The sequence below is a fragment of the Pygocentrus nattereri genome, chromosome 11 (genome assembly GCF_015220715.1).
Source record: "Pygocentrus nattereri isolate fPygNat1 chromosome 11, fPygNat1.pri, whole genome shotgun sequence".
Lineage (NCBI taxonomy): Eukaryota > Metazoa > Chordata > Actinopteri > Characiformes > Serrasalmidae > Pygocentrus > Pygocentrus nattereri.
In genome coordinates, this window is record NC_051221.1 from 23582412 (window position 1) to 23604270 (window position 21859).

At 40.3% G+C, this 21859-nt stretch overlaps 1 protein-coding gene across 2 annotated transcripts in view; it reads left to right on the forward strand.

Annotated features, from left to right (window-relative positions):
• Positions 1-273: 273 nt before the first annotated feature.
• The window catches only part of ldlrad3 (low density lipoprotein receptor class A domain containing 3), a 99819-nt gene continuing 78233 nt past the window's right edge, over positions 274-21859 (forward strand). Inside the window, exon 1 of one of the 2 annotated variants that reach the window (XM_037542629.1) lies at positions 274-722. In XM_037542629.1, coding sequence (XP_037398526.1) covers positions 671-722 — 52 coding nt within the window. In that variant the 5' untranslated portion in view covers positions 274-670. The remainder of the gene's footprint in view (positions 723-21859) is intronic. The other variant, XM_017700081.2, reaches the window with a different exon arrangement.

Below are 21859 nucleotides of genomic sequence, written 5' to 3' on the forward strand. Positions count from 1 at the left end.
AGCTCGTGACCACGCATTGTGCAGAGTATGAAACTTTAAAGACTAAGCGCAGTAATGTATAAAACTGAAATCATATCTTCTGGACTGCTGTGATCAGTCTGGAGTGTGTAGATGTGGGGGTCCTATTCTTATTTTTCCCGTCACTAGTCTCCGCCTCTCTCTCTCTCTCTCTCTCTCTCTCTCTCTCCGTGAACCTGATACCCGCTCAGGCTCATGCCATTTTATTTTTTTCCACACGCTACGCTACGACTGCATAGTAATGGCCCAATCTTGCTATAAGATTGGCTAGAAGTTTCCTATTTCTGCCATAGGATTGCCTGGTAGTTTCCGTCTCACGGCTTTAAGATTGGTCAGTAGTTTAATTCTCGTAAGCAGCGCTTTGATTGGCTACTTCACGCTCACGAACTACCAGCGAATCCTGGCGCCGGAGGCGGGGCTTGTCGGAATACAGGTGGGAAAAAAACGCTACTCCACAGCGGCTGTCTGTCCCAGTGGAAGAGCCCAACCTCCCTGCAAGTCAGAAAACTTTGCCCTGCAGGGGAAAGAAAAAAGAGATAGAGCCCGTGCACAGCCGAGACATTCAGTGGAACTCGAGGAACTTTAAAGTCACCCCGGTTGTTGGCCCACAGCGGGGGGAAGCTGAGGGGCAGGCCGGAAAAAAGCGTGAAGGATGTGGGTCTGGTACCTCCTGCTCGGTTCGGGGACGGGCTCCAGCTCGGTCGGTGAGTCCACATGCTAGGTCCTGCTAAGGCCACGCACTGTTTTCAAGCAGTGGCCTTTCAGTCACGCTTGCTGCAAAGACGTAACTAAAGTGGGATCTCTGAATGTCTTAAAGCGCTTTGATGCAGTTTTGAGTGGTCTCGGTGGTCTCGGTCCTAGCTAGCTAAGCTCGTGGCGCTGTCGAACACTGATGCAGCGCTGACGGTGGTTTCAACTCAGGACGCTGGTTGTTGTTGTTTTGAGAGCGCCTCTCTCTCCGTCCGTCTGCTCGTCGTGGAGCCGATTTAAAGGTCTGGGGTTTCCAAAAGTGTGAGAGAGAGTTGCGTGAAGCTGTTTGGTGTGGTGGGCACGTAGGTGACGTCGGCTCCGGAGTGTTTACTCTGAGTGTGAGGAGGGGTCTCAGTCAGTCATGGCTGCAGTTAAGTGACAAGAGGAACCAGCGACGAGTTCATTTGTTCCTCTTTCCAGTCGACCTGGAGGGTCCATAAGACAGCACGGCAGTGCTCTCTAGACTGCCAGGAGCAGGGGTTCAGAATGACGTGGCTCCAAACTGTCAGGAGCTCGGGGTGCCTTCTGCTTCTTCTTCTGCTTCTTCTTCTTCTTCTTTTAAAGAGCTTGCATACACCAACCATGCTTCTTCCCCCTGTTGCATGCCGTTTTGTTTCCCCAGTCAGGGGGTTTTCTCTGGTTGAGCTGCACTGATGGAGCAACAGATGGCTGTTTCCTGCCAGGTAGTGCTAAGCCACGTCCCACGTGTGTCTCAAACATCAAACACACCCTTAAACCAGAGCTGCATTGTGCTCTGTCACTCTGGCACTGATGGTGGCAACACTTTTGTTAAGATTCCTTACTGTTTGCGTCAACATACGGCTGAGCGATACCACAAAAACAATGTCATGACACTTCAAGACACGTCACTTGATAGGCATCATGATGTCTAGTACTTCTGGGGTTTGATAAGCTGGAAAAAAAGAACCACCAGCCACAGCTGAAAATATGATAAAATATGACTACACGATTAGCGCTGCACTAAATCCAGTTAAGCAGCGCTCTGTTTGTAATGAAACCTGCAGTTGGCCAGTCTACTGTTAGTACTGATGATGTCTGTGATGTGCTCTGAAAAGCTTATTGTGTTGTAATTGATCACAGCAAAATATCATCATATCTCCTACACGCTGTTGTTCCACGACACAGTCCAAGCTGAAATCTTTGTAATTTTCTCTTTAAACCTTTAGCACAAAGCACAGGCCTGATGACAGCAGTGTGTCAGAATGTCTTTGCTCTGCGTCTGTTCAAGGTCGTTGGCGTGCCACAGCCGCCTAATCCTGGGTTCATTGTATTGGCTATATAAAGAGTCATGTCACAGTTAGGGTCACCAAAGAAGACCATGAAGCCACTCTATAACATACTGTAGTAGGTGTCCACCACCTACTGTCCTCCACCATGTTGCAACTCCAGGCTGAATGCTCTGATAGCAAAGAGTAGCCCTGAGCTTTGCTACTCTGCTGGATTTTGCATGCAGTAGTTGTCCAAGGCACAGGTTTTGGTCTGTATTTTGGTGATGTACACAAACAGGTGATTCATCTGTTATTGTTAAATCAATCAAATGAGACATGTTTTAATGTACAGTGGTTCACAGATGTAAGAATAGGCCTACTCATAATTCAGTGTAAGATCCCTCAGCACAGCATGTGTGTATTTGTTGCAGATTTGATACAGAAGCATTTTCACGCAGTTCAGCCACATCATGCATTGCTTATGACATGTTTATAGCACATGGCTGTCTGAGCTGAAGGTGGGCTGGGACTATAAGGCTAGTCTTGATTCCAGCCATCTTGGATACCAGTTTCACTCCTGCTTGGAAGTCCTCCAGTTTGGCTCCAGTGGAATTGAATGGAATGAACTCTGATTGGTTCTGACCCACACAATGAGACAGTGATATCCAAACCTGCTTTTCTGACAGCACTAAAAATCTGCCTGTTTTGTGCTTCCACATATCCAACTCTCTATTTGCCTTAACAGCAGAGCTATTTGCCAAGTCCCGTGATTCAGAAACAAAAAGTTTGCTGTGTTCTGGAAAAGCAGACATTGGAGGAGATGTTTGCTGTTATTTCTGTGGAATGTCATTTTCATTTGTTCAGAAGAAGACACAGATTTTTTTTCTGATATTTCTTGCAAGATGGAGGTGTTTTTACTTCCCTGCCTAAATTTGGTATAAGCTAGTGCCTATGACTCTAGTACAGAGTCATATTGTGACTGGCACTTGTTCAGGGTTCATGCTAATTTGTAGAGGTTACTGAATCTTTGTACTGTTTGAAATCTGCTTGTGTTTTCTCAAATGTATATACATTCCTATTATTTTATTCATCAAAACACTGGAGTGCAAAACACTACTCATTTCAAGGATCAGCACCGATGCTATGAGACTAGTTCACTTCACATAGACATGAATTCTCCATTTCTCTGTGCTTATATCCGTGTTTGAGTTATCCATTAGTGGAGAGATTAAATTTCATGTTGAAGGGTTTTTATCAGACTGTGGCCTAATTTTAACATGGTTTGGGTTCCCCTCAGTGTTCCACTGTGAGGTTGGTCATTCGGATTTTAGCTGAGCATCAAAAACAAAAGTTTCAACAGCATTTTTAATGATTCAACTTGTAAACACCACCATCAAGAAAACGGCTGCACTGCAAAATAGGGATTACGAGTAATTTTGTGGTTGAACATGCAAATAAACGTATGTAAATTAATGTAAACAAAGTAAATAATCAGTTACCCAAAAAGTGCCGCATGGTTTTGAGTTGGGCATGAAACTTTGTTTGAGATCACCAGTAGCATTTATTTGCCTGCTCTAGACACCATAACATCGCTGAGCTCAACACTGAGCTTTTTTAGTAGCAAAGTACTGGATTTCACACAAGTTTACAGCATCCTGTCTTAAAAACCAATTCAGTAGTTTTTCCCAGCCAGTTCTCTGTAAAGCAGAGGGTTTATAATAGAATTCTGACTATAAACCACTTTGTTTCATGTGGGACTGTTTTACGGAAGCATCATTTTGGCAACTACCAGTTCCTGCACTTCATGAAAAATTAAGAGAGCTGTACACGGATGGTTGTGTTTAAAAAAAATAAAATGATGTCTCCTTTTGAATTCCATTACATTTTTTACACATATCATCTGTAAATGTTTTAATGTGCTTATTTGTGACTTAAGAAGAATAAAAAGCCTGTATTGATCCATGCTTATGTATCTTTTATTGAAACCATGCTCCGGTTTTCCCCTTTTACTCCTTTTCTTTTTTATTTATCTGCTTTTATATTGCTTTGTGGCCTTTAAGTGTGTGGTTTGTTGTATCTTTCATTTTCTACTTTTCTGTACTTTCTTTAGAGTATGTTTCCCTTTCTTGCTCTGTAGACTTTGTCAACACAATAAAACATACCAACAAAAAAAGCACGCATAATTAACTATCCAATAAAACCTCTTCACTTCGTTAAGCGGTGCAACATGCAACGAGACTCTCTAGCAGTAGGAAAAAGGCCCAGCAATGCTACCATTTGTATCTTAGCCATACAGGTGAGACATCTTTTGGCATTTTGACTTTTTTTCCTGCTTGGTCATAGACAACACAAAATGTTCCTAGTCGACTGCATTGTTACCGATGTCCATCCCTACTGCAAAATGAACACTGTTATGCTCGTCCGCAGTCCAAAAAACTGCATAGTGAAACTCCTTTTGAAATAAGTGAAGTCTGTTTAGAAAAATATTTTTTTGTTTTAATTATATAACTGCTGTCAAGTGGCTTCATTTAAGTGTACACTCGACTGATTATTGAAGTGTTTCTTTTTTTCACATTTCTCTCACATGCTCTGCTGTGACAGGGTTAATGAAGAGGTTATGCATGCCCAAGGTAACAGTTGTGCTTGCTTGCAGGTGCACCACAGCAGCCAGCTCTCAAAGGTCTCTGCCTCCATTCTATAATGAATGATATCTGCAGAGAAAAAAGTGCTCCTATGAAAGATGAAAAGAGGCAATAAAATCTTCATTTAGTTCCCCAATTAAACCCCAATCGATGTGTAGCCTGAATTCCTGTGATGTATATCAATGTGTCATTGATGTGTTTTGCATGAATCCATGGAGGCAAGGGCAAACAAGAGGTGATTAAAGCAAAGGTCTAAAACTAGAAAAAGTATTCCCATTGAGTTTGTATTGACCAATGCTGCAACGTGATGCAAGCTTAAAAGGGCAGACCTTTAAGGATGTCAGATGAGTAGGGCCTGAGCCTTGTCTGAAATCGACCCGGGGCACTGGAGCCCTTGCTAATTGCCCAATGTTGACTCGATGTTGTACTCTCCGTTGAGAAGACTATCTTTCGTTTTAGGGTGCTGATGTTGCCTTTTAAGTTTGAGTTCAGTTTTTTAATTTGCTCTCCGAACTGTTGGGAGCTTAGGAGCTGAAGAGATGAGAGATGGTCTTGAATCAGTGTTAAAGGGCAGCATAAAACTTCTGCCCAAGTACTTGATCCAGTTGGAGCCAGATTCACAGCAAGGCTTCAGTTTTCTCTCCTTGTGTGAGATATTTAAACAAGACTCTGCATCAGGATAGAGTTCCTGCTTACACTGTGTCAGGGGCCTGTGGAAAACGAGCATGACGGCAAGATATGTGACCCTGAACATTAATAGTATTGAGTTTGCTGTCAATTTTAGCAGTTTCATGAACATGCCTCAGTTCTAAAAGGAGCTCTGTTTTGGCAGCTTTGACTCTTTGAATTTTTTGTTGTTGTTTTGACCTTCTGAAAGGACATTTCGTGTACTTCAGCTTTTCTCAGCAATAATTGAGTCCACAGGCTGTGCATGCAGATTGAGTCCAGCTGTGTGTCAGCCTCATGAAAAGATGAAGAGAAAGGGCCTCTTATTTTTTCACAGATATTAGAGCTGCACCAGTCATAAAGCTTTATTGTTGATTCCGATTAGTGAATGTTTTTAATTTGAAAGCAATTTAAATGTACCATGCAGGTGCATGATTCATTCATCAAGGTACAAACAATGTAAGTGTACCCACAAAGGTACAACAGTGGTTTTAAGGTCCAGTGATGTACCTTACATGAGTTTTTCCTAGTGGAAAAGTAGATATTTGTACCTTTTCATAACCCAGTGTTTTAAATCAGAACATTAAAATAAAAAGCCTGGAGGCGAGACGGGGGTGTGGAGTCAGTACAGCTTAGAAAATATAATTTCAGTGTATTCTGGTACAAATATGTTCCCTAACTGAAGGTACTGGGGTATACCCCTGAGGGTACCACCACAGTGACAAGACGGGTACTGCCCCAGTGACAGTGTCGTACCTTTTTTTCTGAGAGTGTATTCTTTACCTAAAGCTTCTGCTTTATAAGCTAAACAGTCTGAAATGAATCTTATAGGCTGGTTTTAAGTCTAGTCACACACTTCTCATCATAAGAGGGTCTTGAGTGTTTTGCTTTTTAAAATGGCCAAGAATAATCTATATTGACAGGAAAGGGTAAAAATACCCAACCACAAATTGTTGTTTTTGTTTGACGTGTAGCGGTAGGTGACTTTTAAAAGGGGTCTATGACAGAGACATGTCAAGACCACGTGGATGTGCCGATAGCCAATTAAAAGGCAGATTGCAGAATCCTGATGGTTGTGCCCAGCTTAAGGTGCAGTAGAAATCAGTTGATAGATGAGTTTTGCTTGCCACTCTGCACAAGATGGAACTACTGCAGTGCACAACACAGCAAAACACTCATCAGAGGAACTCAAACGTTTTAACTCATTATTTTATGTATTATGAACGCCTGAAAAACAGAATATATGTTTTTGATATTATACAGTGACAAGATGCCAAAATATAGCCTATTGTCATTGGCTGCACATTTGAAGGTCAGAGTCAAAATACAGTAAATTGAATCTTTTGCCACTGCAAAAAAATGTGGTTGGCCTAAATGCTTGACAAACATTTTACTGCAATGGTATAAAAAGTATTTAACATGTGCAAAGTCGTTAACACACCGCATTCAGCTGCAGCACATGTGTACTTGGCTGGCTCACCAATGGTGATCGTGTGTCAGGAGTAAACAGCTGATTCCGATCTTGGCCGATTCCAGTCGTACACCAGTAGCGATCATTGTGGACTTTCAACATGCTTTAGGTAGAAGTGTTCGAGCAGTCAGACCTTTAGTGCCTCTGTGTGACACATATGTGCAGCAGTACAGTGTGTGTGTGTGTGTGTGTGTGTGTGTGTGTGTGTGTGTGCGTGCACTGAGTTAGGGACTTGGTGGAGGCCATTTTGTCAGCAGCAGTGAGCAGCGTGTGTGGTGGACTGTTGTCCAGATTGTTCATTTATCTCCATTGCCCTGCAAATGGTTTTTTACTGAAAGTTAGCTGTGTTATTGAGCTTCTTTCTCTTTTTCTCCTCTCTCATATTTATCATTTGTCTTCAGGAAAGTGCATCAACACTCCACATATTGTGTGCGCAAGTGGGGAGTGGAGTGTGCCAGAAAAGCTGGGCCTCCTGCTGTCGCTCTGATCGGCGCTCATTTGCTTTGTTGTGTTACACGACATGTGGACCTGCAGGAGCTATTTCTCTATTCCTGCTCTACATGGGGAGCGAAAGAGAGCAAGAGTTGAGATAAACAAGAGGATTAAATCTTGGATAGTAAATATGCTGTCAGAAGAATTAAATAGAAAAGTATCAGCAACTTTTCCCAACTTTTTGCTGAATATTCACCAGTGTGACTGAGAAATAATTCTAGTACTGGACTTATTAAGGTCAAATACATGAATGAACAAACCCTCATATCTGATTGGGTCCATGTATCTGAATGTGATTTTGTTTCATCTAATAAAAATGCAAATTGTCCAGTGTTTGATTAATTTTCACTCTCTTTTTTAATCGCTGTGGGTCACCACAGTATTACAGTGCAGCGGTAATTACCATTAATTAAATATTAGAACGATCATAGTTGGTGCTCTCATATATGGGGTTCGGTTGCTGTTATAATAGCTCAGAATTTCTGGTCCTTTTGCATTGTAGGCAAACATCAGGGTTTTAAATCTGATGTGGGCAGCTAAAGGAAGACAATGAAGGGGATGCAGCAGTGGCATGGCACTGGCATGTAAGAAGTTTGAAGATAGATTGTGCTGCTGCCATCTGGATCAGTTGCAAGGAGCTGATGACTTGTATGGAAAGACCAGCCATTAGTGAGTTGCAGTAGTCAAAAGACTGAACAAGCATCTATTTGGCCTACCCAGAGAGAACGGCTCGACTAATCTGGATGTTGTAAAACTAAAACCTGCTTGACCTTGTCATATTTGAAACACAGTAACTGGTTATTCAGAATTGCACCAAGCCTTTGTGTATCTTTAGGCAGAATGACCAAGGAGTTCTTGAAGGACACAGTCTTGGTGAGGACTTAGCAGAGCACACAGACATTAAAACCTATTGCCAGAAAATGCCTGAAAGACCCATTGATGTGTGCAGCTCTTTCCATTTCTTTACTAGCAATGCCAGCAAACATTAGAGTTTTTAATGTGGTACATTATCCCACTAAATTGTTGATTCATATATTCAGAGCTCATTTTATGGCTGAATTTCTGGGTGGATTTTACCAACTGCCAGTTTACTCTAATAGTTTTATTGGAAATTCTAGGCTGCCGTTTTGGCTGGTTTGGTGTGCCCGACCCGTCTACTGTAACCGCAGCACTGTAAGCTAATTTGGATGGTGCACAGTTAGCACAAATACTCTGTAGCGTTATGACATACGTCGTGCTACAGGGTATCGTTTGACATTCTGGTTAAGAGCTACTTTGTTATGTTAATCAGAGTTCAGCCATCTTTGCTCAGATCTTAACACCAACTGCTTAAAACGGACCTGAGATCAGTCCTTTCAGCATGACTCCTAAGAGCTTCTGGCATCCTGATGTACCATAATCTCCTCTTGGAGGTGAACCAGGGAAGGCTCAGTACTCTTCTTCCCTGGAACAAAAACCTAATCCAGCCTGCTGTTTACACACTGGGTGTCGTGAGGTGAAATGAAATGTAAAGCCGATGTTAATTGCTTTAATGCTTGCTTTGCTGTCAGCCTCAGCCAGATGCATATCGCCAAGACCAGGCCAGTGAATCTGAGCATTGGCTTTCTCCTGTGTTTAACATTTACAGCCTCACTCTGTAAGCTGAAAAAATGCTCTATGAAGAATTCCCATTTATTAATTAATGTTACTGACAGTTGGACCTTTATATATGGATTTGATGTGCCAGCATGTCTTCCTTCCTGTCTTTCTTCAAATTTATAGCAAGTTCCTCAAGCTAACAGCGTTTTTCTTTTTGTAGCTCACTGATTTGATCCATCCTTTGTTGTGATTGTGATGGACTGCAGCATTATTTTATTTGACTTGGCTAATGGCAGTGGGTAGATGAGGGTGCTTGTTGGAGATGGAGAGAGATACTGTTTTTCTCCGGCATACTAGAAACCATGCAGGAGTTCTTTTGTTTTGATACAAAAGCCTGCAGACATTTAGTCTTTAAGAGTACATTGAGGTCTGTGTCACAGTGAAACTGGCATGTACACTTATTTTTTGATTATCATAGACACGCATGTTTAATGGTTAAATGAGGGCTGAGATATTATGCATGACAGTTCATTTGCAGAGCAGGTTGGACTAATTGACTCGGAACAGAACAAATGATTGTAATCATCCACGTAACAAAGCTAGATATGAATAACTGATGAGGTTGACCTAAAATGAAAGCTCTGTGTCATTCTTCATCACTGAAACCTTCCTTTGAGACTCCTTTTTGGCAAAGATACTGAGATTTTGTACCGCTAATGAGGTATAATGGATCCAAACAGTCTCGGCCTCCCAAACAAACACTGAGCAAGTCAAGAAAAGTCCTAGATGTGACTCCTGGTGTAGATGGTGTTTTTGGACTGCACCATCATTTATTCTCATTTGGGATGGTGTCAGAGCCACATGCTTGTCTGTGGGGTTGGAATCATGTGTCTCTGTCAAACTCCCCCATTCCTGGCAACCCCCAGCCGTTAGGACAGATGGCTTAGTGGCAGTAGTGAAGAGAAATGTGGCGTACCTCGCGCCAGCCGAGTGCTTCCCTCCAGTGCACCTCTAAAACCCCTGTCTTGCCGTTTTCTGCTGTACAAATGTGACAGCCTGGCTAAATGGCAAGTAGGATGTCCCTGATGGATGACCAAGGATAAGCAAGTACACCACAGTGCTCACAGCTCGATTGATTCCTGTCCAGAGAAGACAGGAAAGTAACCAGTGGAGAGAGAGAAAGGACTTTTAAACTTTTAACAGACTCAGAAAACCATGGTCAGTATTAACCATCGAATATAGGAAGAAGAACTTTTGACTGATTGATGTGATCACATTTTGACATAGTTTATACAATGACATTACCCTCCAAAATACCCTCCCAGTTCTGATTAGTACAATCTAAAAGTACTGTTTAGCAGTACTTTTAGGGTTTACTAATAGGGTTTACTAATAGGGTTACTAATACTATGTCACTAAATATTGTGGAGCTGGATTTATACAATTTCATAACTAATTACATAGTTATGTAATGAATTACATTAATATTTGACTTGAAATTGATTGGCTCCAGAGAATTCCTTGGACCAGTCAAAGGATGGATGTATATGGGTACTGGGGAGTACCGGAGTACTGACATCAGTTTGGGTATTTGTTTCAGCACAGGAAGATGGAAAATATAAAGACAAAACAATTTAATGACACTTCTGTATTTTAACAAGACTGTTTGCTCAGATTTGTAAGTACACTATATTGCCAAAAGTATTTGCTCATCTGCCTTCACACATATATGAAATTGAGTGAGATCCTATTCTTAATCCATAGGGTTTAATATGATGTTGGCCCACCCTTTGCAGCTATAACAGCTTCAGCTCTTCTGGGAAGGCTTTCCACAGGGTTTAGGATTGTGTTTATGGGAATTTTTGACCATTCTTCCAGAAGCTCATATATGTGAGGTCAGACACTGATGTTGGACGAGAAGGCCTGGCTCACAGTCTCTGCTCTAATTCATCCCAAAGGTGTTCTATCTGGTTGAGGTCAAGTTCTTCCACACCAAACTCACTCATGTCTTTATGGACCTTGCTTTGTGCACTGATGTGCAGTCATGTTGGAATGGGAAGGGGCCATCCCCAAACTGTTCCCACAAAGCTAGGAGCATGAAATTGTCTAAAATCTCTTGGTCTGCTGAAGCATTAAGAGTTCCTTTCACTAGAACTAAGGGGCCGGGCCCAACTCCTGAAAAACAACCCCACACCATAATCCCCCCTCCACCAAACTTTACGCTTGGCACAATGCAGTCAGATAGCCAGACAGAGAAGCGTGATTTGTCACTCCAGAGAACACGTCTCCACTGCTCTAAAGTCCATTGGCGGTGCTTTACACCACTGCATTCAATGCTTTGCATTGCGCTTGGTGATGTAAGGCTTGGATGCAGCTGCTCGGCCATTCAGACTCATTCTATGAAACTCTGTACGCACTGTTCTTTAGCTAATCTGAAGACCATATGAAGTTTGGAGGTTTGTAGTGATTAACTCTGCAGAAAGTTGCCGACCTTTGCGCAATGTGGAGGTGATTGGAACACCTGAGTAAATACTTTTGGAAATACAGTGTATGTATATTAATCTGCGCCACACTGAAAAAAGAATACCTAAATGTAAGCATGCTGTAAAGTATGTCTTCTTAAGGACCTCACTGAGAAGGCAGATATAGTGCAGCTTTAATGCTAACTAAGCTGAGTACTGTGGTAATACAGTGGTAAAGTATTTCTCTGACAAACTAACATTTTGGTACATCATCTAGATGTAAAAATATGAGAAAATATGTTGTGACAGCGGGTCGCATCTGTAGGCAGTATTCTTAGCTGTAGTTTTGGCTCATATCTGATGAGGCAGCCTCCGTTGCTCAATCAGCACAAAAAACACTGATTCCTCTTTACTTTTTTTGACTAATAAAACATTTTCAAATGTATAGCTCTGTTTTCAGCAAATCCTTTGTCCTAATAGTCTCTTAACAGCTGTGCTAACCGTTTATTAACTATTCCGAAAATTAAAATTAGTCAGAATTCCCATCCCTACCCTGTCCGAAGTTTGAGCTTTTTGTTCTTACCAGCTTTTTTTGTTTGCGTTCCCAATAGTATTGTGCAAAAAGGAAAAGAACCGTATAAACTTGTAAACTTGTAACCACAGTTTGTAGCTTAAACAAAATAGTGATACACATGTAGTAGATATTTTCAACATTGTTTTTTGTCAGGAGCTGGACAATGTTCATGCCCACATGTGACAAGAAGAGTGGCCTTGAACATGCCCACAAAGGACAACCTTGGGGTGGGGTTACCTAAAGTGTATGTACGGTAAAGAGTTAAGCAGTCTGCTAATTGTTTGTCTTGTGTGGTGTTGTATGAACATGAGTTGTGTTGCTGAATCAGGAGGCAGCTGTGAAGTTAACCGAAAGAGAAATAAAGATGGGTGAAGAATTGTTCAAGCATGCAGGTGCCATTACATCGCTGGTACAGCTGGTACATGGCCCTATTATAGCAGCTATGTATTGCACATCCTTCTGGCCATTAGAACTTGTTCAGTGTTCAGTGCAGGTCTGTTTCAGGAAGCACATACTTCTACCGTACTTTGACAAAGGCGTCAGTGTTGGTGAAGCCTAGTGTGTCTGTAGAGACTGTGAAATGGCATCTAGCACAGACGACTGGAGCCCTCCAATTACAGCATCACCATGACAACATAATGCCTTCCCTTCAGTGTGGAGAGAGAGGCCTGTCTCTGATTGCTGTGCATTGGGACCGATTAATCCCTGCTGCAGCTCACTCTGGGGAAACTGATCCGGAAACCGATCTGTTCACCAAGGTCTAACTAAAACTGAAACAAGAGCACCTACGAAACTGATCCCAGATCAGTGGGAGAGGATAAGTTTTTACCGGTTCACAAGAGAATGTGAAGTGAGGAAATAAAACTTTGGGATTTGGGCTGAATTAAGTGGCTTCTTTGACAGCGTGCAGCAGAGATAGTAACCCAAAACCCACGCATGCTTGCGCACTACAACTTGGCCTGTTCTTGCCAAAGCAGGCCTGAAAGGGCTGAGTGTCCCTGGGGTCATGTGATCACTGGGGTGGGGCGGGCATGAAAGAGAAGGTCTATTCAGTGGTAGCTTTTATAAAGCTCTGATTATTAATGAGGCATCTGGCTTTGCACACCTGGCTTACCTGTGGCTGGAATGCTAATGTGTAGAATTAGAGAATGACTGGTCTGATTCAGAGTTACTGTCCCATCTTTAACAGTATTTAAGGTAGAGGTGGGCGATATGTCAAAAATATGTTGTTATGGTATTTTTCACAATACATGATACAATATCTGACATTTTGTTTTTCTGAGGTTTTAATTTTTTTAGCCTTAGCAGAAACAAACTACTTAAGAAGGAACAGAGAGGAAAACACTAACAAGAATTTGAAATATACTTAACAAAAATAGAAATGCAGCACTTTTGCTTCTGTTTTGTCAGAGTTTCATTTTAAAAAAAGCATTTTTTCCCTAAAATTTGTTACCCTGCTACAGGCAAATGGTGTTCACACCAGATACTAAGGTTGGAATTCTGTTTCAAAGACCCACCATATTTTCTGCATGGTTTCAGTAAAATCTCTTCAATGAAAGATTGTCTGCGATGGACTGGCGACCTGTCCAGGGTGTATCCTGCCTTCCGCCCGAAGACTGCTGGGATAGGCTCCAGCACCCCCCCTTGACCCTGACGGAGAAGCAGCTTAGAAAATGGATGGATGGATGGATGGATGGATGGATGAAATATTGTTGTTGACTAAAAAAGTTAGACACTTTTATTCGATACAGTTCTAACATGAAAGTCTGCTCAGATTATTTGTGTACTAACAACATTCATCATATTGTTCAAGGCTGTCATCTGTGTCAGTCAACCATTTCACTCTTAATGAAGGCGCTGACCTTCACTTTTACTTTTAGGCAGGAGGCATAAAGATATGATTATAAAGAAATGAAAGATGCAGTAGTTTTGATAGGAGATGGAGAGAAAGAGAAAGTGGAAAGAAAGGAAAGAGTTGTTCCTGTCCTCTGGCTCTTGGGTAGACCTGCAGTATGGCCTCTCATCCTCTTCCTTATCTGTATTCAGCCACAACACAGATCAAAGCCTGTCCTTCTCTGCACCCCCAGAAAGGATGCTCCTGTCTTTCGGCTGACATGTATCGCTTGTGCTGTCCTAGATGATGCCAGTTTGGAGCTCATTATCAAACCTAAGCCAACTGCAGAGACAGAGAGAGAAAGTCGGAGAAAGAGAGAGAGAGAAAGAGATGGGAATAGAGAGACACAACGATATCGCAAATATCACAAAGTTGATAGAAGTTGATAGATTGGTACACAGTACTTATCATGATATTCACTTTTTATGAAGTTAATGAAAAAGTGCACTGACATCCAGTACATCTACTTTTTACTATAAGGTTACTGAAAACTGATCATTCCTGTTTACAGGCTGTGTCTTTTTACAATAAAGGCAGTTGCTCAGTGTTGTAGATACTGTTGATACCCATTTTATACTCATCAATCATCAATTCATCATCATAATGATAACACATTGCCAATTATGTCCAACTCTGCTTAGAGTTACTTCTTAAGTAGTGGGCAGTTCCACATGTCCATAACTACATAACTTACATCAATGTAGCTGCTGAATAATCTTTAAGATGAATAAACAGAACCAATTATTGGGACCCATATCCTACATTTTTCTTGGTTTATATTTTTCCACCTTGTGTACTAAAAATGCTCATAATACATTTTTACATGACCATTGTCTAACCTTTTTTATAAGCAAGGAACAAGGTTATTAAAACAGGCTGTTTTCGTTACTAGGCCTTTAAGACATATGGAGAGAGAATCAGAGAAAGAGAGAGAGAGAGATAGGTAGATAGATAGATACATAGATAGAGCTAAACTGCTGTAATACATCCACCTGCCAAGTAGGTTCTCTTGACACAGAAATAATTCATTTACAATAAGGCTGTTTTAGCTAATTTCCATTTGTGAATTCTATGGATTTGGGAAGAGATTTGTACATTTAGAAAATTATAGAATTTTTACATATTTCTTCAAATTCTTGAATTTCATAGAAACGAGAGAGCCATGATATGTAAATCCCAAATGTATTACATCCTAAATTTATTATTCAGTAACTACATGGACTAAAGTGCAAACCATCTGAATTATTCCTAAGTTACAAAAAGTGTGTAAAAGTAGTTTGAACTGCCGGCAGGTCCTGGACATTTAAGGGGTTAAAACCTTAGTTAACTTCTTAACCTACACACACACGCTCAGAAATTCTATTTTGACCTGTGTCAAGGTCAGACTGTGACAAGATATTGATCTTTATGTCCTATCAGAGGGACACTCACGGCAGCACTTGGCAGAACCATCCTCATCCATCAATGTCTCTTACACACACGCGCACACACACACACACACACACACACACACGCATACACATTTAGGTTCTAGAAATGTTAGCCAGCTGAAACCTGCAAACCTCTGAATGACAGAAGCTGCTGAAGTGTTGCAGTGTTTACTGGGCCATCTCACCACCTCTCAGCAACGTCACCTCTCAGCACAGCCCGCAAACACACCCGAGTGACATTTAACTCCCTGCTCGTCCACTGACAGCTATGGGTTCAGGAGCTGAATTAATGTGGCCATGCCAGCTGTGCACAGACAAATAAAAATCTCATTTCCGTACCGAGTGTGGAACTTAATGACCATTCATGGATGTGGAAGTGGATTGCATGGATCTCACTTATCGCCTCAAGCAGGCTTCACACACCCACCTCTCTTTCCCACTCAGGTAATCCCAAGGTAATATAGAGAGCTTTGATGCTTTCTAAAAATAGCCTGTGTCTGGATGTTGAGTGGAGATTGTACAGTTTGGCACTTTCTCCCTGATTTTCTACAGTAACCTGGGTATCATCACTGTCACAACAAAACCTGCTATCTCCATAATAAGAGTGTACTAATTTCAGTACATTAACGAAAAACTGGAAAAGTAAGCATTCAAAATCCTGGAATTCCTGGAAACCACAGTCAAATTTCATATTGAATGGACCAGTAGAAATGTTCCAGCATTACTTACAATGTAATCTCGTCACATTAACTTATATATAAAGTAAAGAACATGTTTGCCTTCTCCTGTAAAGTTACCATTTTGGAGACTTTTGTATTTTTCTGTGCCAAACCAATTTCTGTAGTATATCCTTGCTGTTGGAACAAAACCTTGTATCTCCAAAGTGGTAACTTCACAAGGGAAGGAAATGAATTTTAATGTAAGTCAGTGGAACCAGATGTTTTCCCAAGTAATTTTGGGCCATTTCTATTGGTCCATTTATAATGAAATTACTCACAATATAAAGGACAACAGGCATTTCCAGATTATGTCAAAAACTGAAAAACAACAAAAATTGGAGATACAAGGCTTTATTCTGACAGCAGCGATATGTAAGTAGAGCTCTGTTGTGTCAAGTGTAACTAACAAAAATCAAACTAAATCTTGCCCTTGGAATTAAAAATACATCAATCTAAAATCATTACACTCCTAGTCCAAAATTGAAACTTAAAAACATTTTTTAACTTGCATGTAAATTCAATTTCAAAGTTGGGACAGAAGCAAAATGCAAATCAAAACAGAAAACAGTGATTTTAAAAGTCAATTTTGACTTGTATTTGAACAAAAACAATAGAAAGACAACATATGTATTGTTCTGTCAACTTCATTGTTGTTGTAGATACATGCTCATACTAAAATTGAGGCCTGCAGCATATTGCAAAAAGTTGGGTTTTTAAGATTCGGAAAATCATTCTGAAATGTTCAGAAAACATCTTAAACATGTGATGCAAACATACATGGGTATGGCAGAAAGCATTCCGAAAAGGTCTAATCTTTAATGAAAAGGGATGCGTCAAGACTCACCATTTTGCAAAAATGCATCAGTGAAATATTCAGCAGTTTAAAAATAACATTCCTCAGCCAGATATTGGCAGGATGCCCTCTATAGTGCATAATAAAAGATTCAGGGAATCCGCAATAGAATGCTTATGACCTTTAACTCCTTAGATGCCATTGCATTAAAAACTGGCATGCTTCTATGAGGAATGAATACTTTGCCGACTCAATATCAATAAATGCTGTCCATTGCTGCATCCACAAACATCATTTAAGACGATACAGTGAAAATCATATATCAACTATGAACTAAAACTCTGCTGACTTCTCTGGGCTCAGGTGTATCTGAAATGAACTGATGCTCAGTGGAAATATCGTGACATGAGTCAAGTCAACCTTTCAGATTATTTATGGAAATAACAGAGGTTGTGTTCCATGGGCCAAAGATGAAAAGCACAATCCAGATTGTCACCTTGGTAAAGTTCCAAAGCCAGGATCTGTGATGGCATGGAGGGTATTAGTGCATAATCTTCACCACTGTGAAATTATCATTAACGCTGCGCACCACATATACTGCCTTCTAGACAACATCTTTTTTGTGACATGCTTGCTAATTTCAACATGACAATGTGAAGCTGCTTTCAGTTTGTGTTTGCTAGCCTGGCCTGAATCACCCCCCTTGAAAACATATGGTGCATTATTAAGCTCAAGACATGACCATGAAGGCCTTGTATGGTTGCACAACTGAAGATTTCTATAACAGAAGAATGGCCAAAAAAATCCAGTTTCAACTGGATCAGTTTGTGTCATCAGTCCCCAAAACAATTATCAATTATTTGTTAAAAGAAAAGAGCTTCATTATTTTGGAACATGTTGTAGGCATATAGTTTAAAATGAGTATATATTTACAACAAAGAAAGTTTTATAATGTAAAACATAAAAATGCGTTGTACCATTTTCAATTTAATACAGGTCAAAGAGTTGCAAGGTTAGGCTGTGATAGAAGTGATATGCTTTATATGGTTTCCAGCTGTGTAACCAGCCACTGTAAAATAGTACAGTTATCATAGTTGGGTTATTAATTCATATGAATGTTTATGAAACATATGCAGTAATATTTGATTTTTGCCGTTCTTTTATTGCTAACATTACTCTGTAAACTTGCTCCGAGGTTAACACTAAAGTTTCTGTGTATTTATCTACAATAAGAAGACATTATATGTCTTTCCAGACTAATATTGCAGCTCTTCATCTGCAGTACCATCGTTCTGCTGTCATTTTGAGCAATGGAAGGATGTTTCAAATTATGCCTGCCCTTATCTGCTCCTCTCCTACGTCCTCCATTTGTGTAAAGTGAATGATATTGCGGCACATAGATGGTGAAGTTATGCTTTCTGGATGAAGTGCTGACGCAGGCGTACAGGATGTGAGATCCATGGTAGTTAAGTAATGGCCCTTCATAACTACAGAAAGTGATTATGATATTGAAGTCTGGCACAGTTATTCAAAGTTAGATGTGAACATGTTTTACAGTAGCTAGGCCTTGGAGGTTAATTATAGGGTTTTTGGCAGGGGGTAGAGTGGATTTTTTAACACCTCTTTCAAGATTGGCTGTTGTAGTAGCGGTGGCTGCTGGTGGTCAAGTTTGGATGCTGAGCTCAAGAAAATATGCAAAGTGCATAGGAAGACATGGAGTCTGTAGCATCCATAGCAGTTGTACTAACAGGTTAGTAACACAATTTAAAACATCATTATTTAAAAATGAACTTTGCAAAATGTTCAGTGCTGATATGCATTTCTGAGAATTCAGAAAAATGTATGTAAGCCAAAGTGCAGCAAAAGAATTGAAGAAACCACATTAACATTAATAAAACCAGTGAAATATTTTGCTTGGATGTTAACAGCAGGTTCTTGTGCCAGATAAGGGAGCTTTGAGTAATGGAGACTGTTCCTTCAGATGAGCTAATACTAGTGATACTAATAGCTACTGAGTGCAATACTATGCTGATGATGCATTTTATACATTAGGTATTTATCAAACTTCATGAAACCCAGTTGATGACTCCTTTAACATATTTATACAGTGCTTAGAAATAGGAGGGTCTAATGTGTGTTACTTGAAGTAAATTACCAACTGACAAGATCCATTCTATATAAGCATTATACTTTGCGTAATGCATTTTCTTTTTACTAAGCACTTCTTAGGTTGCTTAAATGGGCGAGCCACACCTGTGTTGTAGCATCATCACATTCAGTGCTTATCGGCTCCAGTAAGATCCTGTGGCCTTAACATTGGGTGCTACTGATGCTATGGATTTAGAGAGCATCAATAATCTGAATCTTTAATTAGTTCTCATAATTCACTCAGACAATGTAATTGAAAGAAGTTAAACTATGAAATTGATTCTTTTTCTAACCATTAAGTTTATTTTGCGGTTACAAATGAATTTATCAACTGATGTGCTTCTTGCCTCTACTAATTTAATCATCACAGGCTGAGAGGAGATGTTTTTTACTTCATGGTCTGTCAGATGAATCATTTTGATGAAGAATGTGTATTATGCATCACTGCATATATATATATATATATATATATATATATATATATATATATATATATATATATATATATATATGCACACACATACCTACATACATATATGAAAATAAATAAGTGTGAAATGCCTTAGAGAAATGTGATTCAGTCAGCTGTAGCCAATTAAAGAGCACAGCGGCTGGAGATGGTGGCTGTCCTACTTGAGAGATACTGAAGTGATCAAGGTCAGTTAAGCTGACTTACTGAAGGAGCTTCATCTGCAATTAGGTCTGTGTGCTAAGAGAGAGACTGTGCCCTCACTTGCCATTTGCTCATGTGCACACACACATATACACTCACAGGCCTCAGTACGCCATGTTTCAAGCAACAATTTAGTAAATAATGCCATTTTCAGTTTCCCCTAGTTCACAGAAGTAGTCAATCGGCCAAGTTGTGTTTGGTGTCTTAAGTGTACTTGTTTAGTTTGGCTACAAGCAATGGGAAAAAGTAATTAGCATCATGCAAACTGTCTGCCTAAATCATCACAAACTTGTCTCAGATTGCTTTGTTAAGTAGTCTCAAAGAGCCTTAATTATGTGCTTTCTGATACTGTGTGCCGTACTGCTGTCTGTGAAACTGTGAAAAAACATATGGAAACAAATTAGCATCATGCAGACTACATGTCTGAATCATGATACATTTGCCTCTAACTATCTTGAGTTATTAGGTAATCTCATATAGGCTTGATTATGTAGTTTCTGACACTTTGACATATTTTTTTTCTATTAAAAGGAACAATAGTCTGGAAAAATCAGGCTTCTGAAAGGCTGTGACTGTAGCTGTACAATATACGTTTGTCCATTTTTATCACAGCAGTCTATCAGAAAGTACATTGGCCTTGAAGGGTTTTTTCTCATACTTACAAATTTATAAGGCCCACTTTGCACTTACTACCTCTGCTTGGCGTGTGCGATGCAGCAGCTTGCCTGCTACATTCACATATACAGCATCAGCACTGCAGAGTAGTAGAGCAAGCAACTTTTCCAAATGGATAAGTGGTGAAATCAGTTACTTTATGAAAATAAAATTCATAGATGAGCATGATACATTTGTTTGCTCTCAACAATTTTTTGACTTGTGGTTTAGCAATTGTTTCAAGCCTGGTAGATCTACCAGAAATATGTATGCAGTATGAAGTGTTTGACAGTGGTTGTGAATTAATGTTTTTTTTTTTGCATTTTTAAAAAAAGTTTTATTTGGCTTTCTGCTTTTTTTAAAGCTCATTCAACTGTATTTTGTGGTGTGTTGTGGTGTGCATACAAGTAAAATAGGTCCCAACCCTTGCTCTAAACACCATGTTGCTCTTGTGCTGCATCTGGGAAACAGCTGTGCTGCTCAAAACAGGCTTTAAGCTAATTATTATAAGAAAATAAAATATCAGCTTATCATATCAGTCATTAAAGTTTACCAGTAGTTAAAGCGCCTAACTGTTTTTTGGGGCCACTGTAGACAGATCCATTTGAGATTACTTAACAACTTGACATGGTTTAAAGTAGATGGGTGATAATGCAGTTTGCTTGATGCTAGTTGTATATATTTTCATTACTTGTTAGCTACATTAGCCGCATAGCTACAGTACAAACTAAAACCAAATCCCAAAGACTAAACACGACCTGGCAGATTGACAGTGTTTGATTTCTTGCCAGACCATCACTTTAAGGGGATCTTCCGGGTCCCTGCAGCAGTCTGACTTTGGTGTTGACCTTGAGGGTGCAGCTGCTGCTGTATGGTGAGATGTTGGATGTGTTCAGCCTCATCTTCTGGATCAGATCCCACTTTGCTGCAGATCCCCTCTCATGCAGGGTCTTTGTGTAGACAAAAACACACACATGCCCTTCTAGAGAGTCCGGACACAGCTGTATCATTAATATTTCACCATTCCAAACAGCATGGAAGCTTCTAAAGGGTTTTAGTGTACTCCCTCTTGGCTAATGGCCAAGGCCAATGATGCAGTAGCCTGAAAGGCTGATATTTAAATGAACTAGATAAAGGCATTGTTGCTAATGCATGCTTTGTTTTCTGAGCATTTTTACTTGTTAATTTGACACTCCATTGGATTACTTAATTCACACAGATGGAGACATCACTGCTACTGTAGCACTGTGATGGCATTGATCGTGTGGCTTCAAATCAAAGAGAAAAGCACCGGCGATTTGCATACAGTCAATGCCTGTTTGTGTGTGTATGTGTTGGTGAGCGTGTGTTTGTGTTTTCACACACACACACACACACACACACACACACACACACACACACACACACACACACACACACACACACACAGATGAGCTTACCATTTATTTAATGCATTCAACCAATAAGACCACATGTTGAGCGTGGAGCAAACCCTTTTTAAACTGTAAATCTGTGCGGAACAAAATGCCTAATACCCAGACTGCAGCGTGTGTGTGTGTCTGCGGGCCCTGGAGCCCAGCCTCTTTATTTTTTTTTACAGAGAATCCCTGAAAGAATATCAGGACCAAGCTTGTAAAAAATAAATAAAGAAAATAATATGCCACAT